The 1,962-nt window shown below is 70.2% G+C and overlaps 1 protein-coding gene across 1 annotated transcript in view; it reads left to right on the top strand.

The window, feature by feature from the left end:
* The window catches only part of LOC103902155 (dedicator of cytokinesis protein 2), an 89,322-nt gene that overhangs the window by 3,424 nt on the left and 83,936 nt on the right, over positions 1 to 1,962 (top strand). The window contains exons 2-4 of the mRNA XM_019473089.1: positions 1,286 to 1,369; positions 1,573 to 1,613; positions 1,843 to 1,898. Coding sequence (XP_019328634.1) covers positions 1,286 to 1,369; positions 1,573 to 1,613; positions 1,843 to 1,898 — 181 coding nt within the window. The remainder of the gene's footprint in view (positions 1 to 1,285; positions 1,370 to 1,572; positions 1,614 to 1,842; positions 1,899 to 1,962) is intronic.

The raw sequence follows: 1,962 nt of genomic DNA, 5'->3' as shown, positions 1-1,962 counted from the left end.
CCTCTGTGTCGGATGCAGCAAAGCCCTGGGCAGTCCCGTTCCCTGCACCACCCCCCAGCTCAGGGTCCCCACGCTGACCCCAGCCCCCATGCGAGCACACGCTCCCCGTGCCCCACGCTGGCCTTCGCAGCCTTGCACCTCTTCCCGTTTCTGGCTGGGGCTGTTTCCTGCGCCCTCCTCTTGCACTGCCGGCAGCACCCGGGTGCAAGGGCTGAGCCCCCACGGCGTCCTGGGCAGCACTGGGAGCAAGGGCTTGGTTCCTGCTTGTGCTCGGCAGGCATTAACCGTCCTGTGAGGAACCCTGCCTGGCTGGGGCCTGGGGAGGTTGGGAAGGGGCTGGAGGGGAGTGAGCCTGGACTGGGGCTGGGTGCTGGTCCAGGCTGGCTCAGGGTCCTCATGTGGAGGGCAGGGTGGCAGGAGGGGTCCTGTGGGACCTCAGGGCTCCCGGTGCCACAGGGTGTGCCGGGGCCAGCACGAGGGGTCCTGCTGAGTGGTGCGGGTCCTGGAGCATCGCAGTATGAGCTGGCCCTGGCTGGGGCTGGCAGTGGGCACAAGCAGCGTCCCAGCAGGGACCCCCTGGGTGCAGGCACGCCTGCAGAGGACTGTCCACTGGAGCAGGGTGCGGCCGGTCCTGGGGCCAAGCCAGAGCTGCCTCCACCAGACAGCTGTCACTGTCCCCAGGACCAGAAATAGCGGCAGGACTAACCGCAGCCTGGCCCGGTGCAGCCTGCGCCGCAGCAGGAAGCGTCTGGCCGCCAGCGAGCTCCTGCGCTTCCACCACCTAGCTCCTCTCCCCGCCTCGCTGCCCCCGCTGTCCCGCTCTCCCCGCTGCCCCGCTGTCCCCACCGCCTTCGCTGCCCCAATCCTCCCGCCGCCAGCTCCTGCTGTCCCCAGGTACTGACCCTGGGAGGGCAGTGCTGCTGCTCTGGGTGGGGGCTCAGCTGGTGCTTGCCTCTCCATGCTGCTTGTGGTGGGAGCGGGACCACCGGGCTTGGCACTCACTAGGGCCCATGCAGCTGGGCTGGGTGCCCGGGGTGCCGGTAGCAGGCAGCATGACGGGGAGGATGCCGCAGTGGCCGGCACTGCTCTGCCTCTGCCTCACACCGTGACCTGGCCCTGGGCCTGCTCGAGGGTCTCATGTTGTTTGTGTGCCACTGGGACCCTGCACTGTCGGGGCTGAGCGAGGCCGGCCGTGGGGCACGGTGCCCCGGGGGGGCTGTGCTGGGTAAGGGGGGGTCTGGGTGAGGGACCCCCACTCATGGCTCCCCGGCCCCTCTCCCTGCAGCTGTGTGGAACTTCCCGCGCACCAGCGAGCATCACCTCCCGCTGCAGATCGGGGAGACGGTGCACATCCTGCAGGCCTCCGAGGGTAAGGGGGTCCAGCAGCCCCGGCCAGGCCCCATGCCGTCCCCTCCCGGGGGGAGGCTGGGCTGGGTACGCAGCTGCACCCTGACACAGGGACTTCATGCACCCTCTCTTGGCTGCGCTGCCGGTGGGCACCAAGCCCTGCCCTGCCGCAGGCTGCCGGATCCCCAAGCCCGGCTGACGGCTTCCCCTTCCCTCCCCTTGCAGGCTGGTACCGCGGGTATTCGCTCAGGAACAGGGCTGCCCAGGTAGGTGAGGGGCTGCTGGGGGCCAGGGTGCAGGGGACGGTGTGGGCATGGCTGTCGGCTTGCCCTGTCCCTGCTGGGGGGACGTGTCAGGCACCTTGTGGCATTGCCAGGCTGGGACCCTCTGTGGGACCCTCGGTCCCAGGGTGGGGAGCCCCTGGCCGTGGCCCCTGGGGAGGGCTGTCTCCTGCCCAGCCTGGCCCGTGGGTGCTGATGGCTCCGGCTCTCCCAGGGCATCTTCCCGGCCTCGCTCATCCACCTGAAGAGCGTCGTGGTGGAGCGCAGGGGGTAGGTACTGGGCATGGGCACAGGTGAGTGGGCCCCATCCGCCTGCCTGGTGCGGGGGCCCGCG

Source organism: Aptenodytes forsteri, unplaced genomic scaffold (assembly GCF_000699145.1).
Source record: "Aptenodytes forsteri isolate BGI_AS27 unplaced genomic scaffold, ASM69914v1 Scaffold678, whole genome shotgun sequence".
Classification (NCBI taxonomy): Eukaryota; Metazoa; Chordata; class Aves; order Sphenisciformes; family Spheniscidae; genus Aptenodytes; species Aptenodytes forsteri.
The sequence above is the reverse complement of the archived record's forward strand: the minus strand, read 5'-3'. Positions and strand labels throughout refer to the sequence as shown.